This window comes from Mustela lutreola, chromosome 14 (genome assembly GCF_030435805.1).
Source record: "Mustela lutreola isolate mMusLut2 chromosome 14, mMusLut2.pri, whole genome shotgun sequence".
Lineage (NCBI taxonomy): Eukaryota > Metazoa > Chordata > Mammalia > Carnivora > Mustelidae > Mustela > Mustela lutreola.
Genome location: NC_081303.1, coordinates 72,202,990 through 72,204,611, shown reverse-complemented (window position 1 = coordinate 72,204,611; position 1,622 = coordinate 72,202,990). Strand labels below are relative to the sequence as shown.

At 46.0% G+C, this 1,622-nt stretch overlaps 1 protein-coding gene across 1 annotated transcript; it reads right to left on the bottom strand.

Annotated features, from left to right (window-relative positions):
* Positions 1-332: 332 nt before the first annotated feature.
* On the bottom strand, positions 333-1,283 carry LOC131814479 (olfactory receptor 6K3-like). Its single transcript, XM_059145406.1, has one exon. It carries the CDS (start codon positions 1,281-1,283, stop codon positions 333-335), a length of 951 nt encoding a protein of 316 aa, XP_059001389.1.
* Positions 1,284-1,622: the final 339 nt, after the last annotated feature.

The window sequence follows — 1,622 nt, the reverse complement described above, 5'->3', positions numbered from 1 at the left end:
AGAGTATTGTGACTATAGAACGGAAGAGCAGTGTGTGAGAAGTAAGTGTGATTACTGCTCAGGCTGGTAGTCTCCACTGGTTTGCAGAAGGTGATACCATCGTGCATGGAGCTACAAAGGGCGAAAGTCCGTATCATGATCTATAAATGATTCCAAGATGGGTGAATCACAGAAGAGCTCTCCCATCAGATCAAACGGTAATTCTTAGCTTAGAAAGTTGGGAAAAAATACCCAAACAGAAGCATGCAAAGTGCAAAAGGTAATTTCAGGAACCGATCTGTTAGCGTGTTAAACTTGCAGAGATATTTCTTTGAACAGATGTGCGTGAACTCTCACAGGCTACCGGAGACATTAGACCTTTCCTGAAAACACAGAACTCTCCTGATGGCATCTTTCATGTCCTTGTTCCTCAGACTGTAGATTATTGGGTTGAAAAGTGGGGCAAGGACAGCAAACATTAGGGCGGTGGCCTTGTCCAGCAGAGGTGGGAATGTGACAGAGAAACGCAGGTACATGAGGCCCACGCTACCAAAAAACAGCAAGAAAATAGTAATGTGGGCCGCACAGGTGGAGAACGCCTTCTGACGGCTGTCTCCTGAAGGAATCCTCAGGATCACGGCGATGATTCTCAGATATGAAAGGCTGATGATAGACACAGACGTCAGGATGGAAATAGCATGGATCACGTCTTCAACAAGAATCACGGACGTGTCTGCACAGGCTAAGCGCAGCACGGGTTCAAAGTCACAGAAGAGCTGATGGATTTGGTCGGGGCCGCAGAAGGGAAGAGTGGAAATCCACACTGTCTCTGGCAGCAGCATAAGGAAGCCAAAGAGGCAAGAGCCGGCGGAGAGCCGGATGCACAGCCGAGGGGTCATGATGACTGCGTAGCGGAGGGGGTTGCAGATGGCCACGTACCTGTCGATGGCCATCGCGGTGAGGACCAGGGCTTCTGTGACTCCGAGCGAGTGGAAAAAATACATCTGCAGGAGGCAGCCAACGAAAGAGATGGTCTTCTGTTCACTGACCAGGTTGGAGAGCATCTTGGGGATGGTCACTGTGGTGTACCAGATCTCCAGGAAGGAGAACATGCCGATGAAATTGTACATGGGATTGTGGAGACGTGTATCCAACCGGATAGCACAGAAGATCGTGAAATTTCCAACAATAATGAACAGGTAAATAAACAGCAGGGGAACAAAAAGTAAGAGGCTGCTGTTCTCAAATGGAGGGAAATCGGAGAAATAGAACTCGGCCACCACTGTCTGGTTCTTCTGACCCATGCTTCCAGCAGGTTTGCTTGTCTGCTGATGAATCAGATACAGACAGTCAGAACCCTGCTTGCATTCACGTAACAAATAGAACCTTTCTTTTCAAGCAACTCAACTGCCTTGACATGAGGTTCATTAAGTAAAACATGTACCTGTGCTGCTTTGCAGACTATAGAGTGATCCTGTCTAACTTGCAAATACTAATCAATAACTATATCTTACATTATCACCTATTTTGTTGGCTAAGCAAATAATTTTGCTATTTGGACCTTTAAGTTGGTACAAATTCTTCCAAGTGGCATTTTGGCCATTTTTTTTTTTAAGATTTTTTTTTTTTTTGACAGAGAGAGA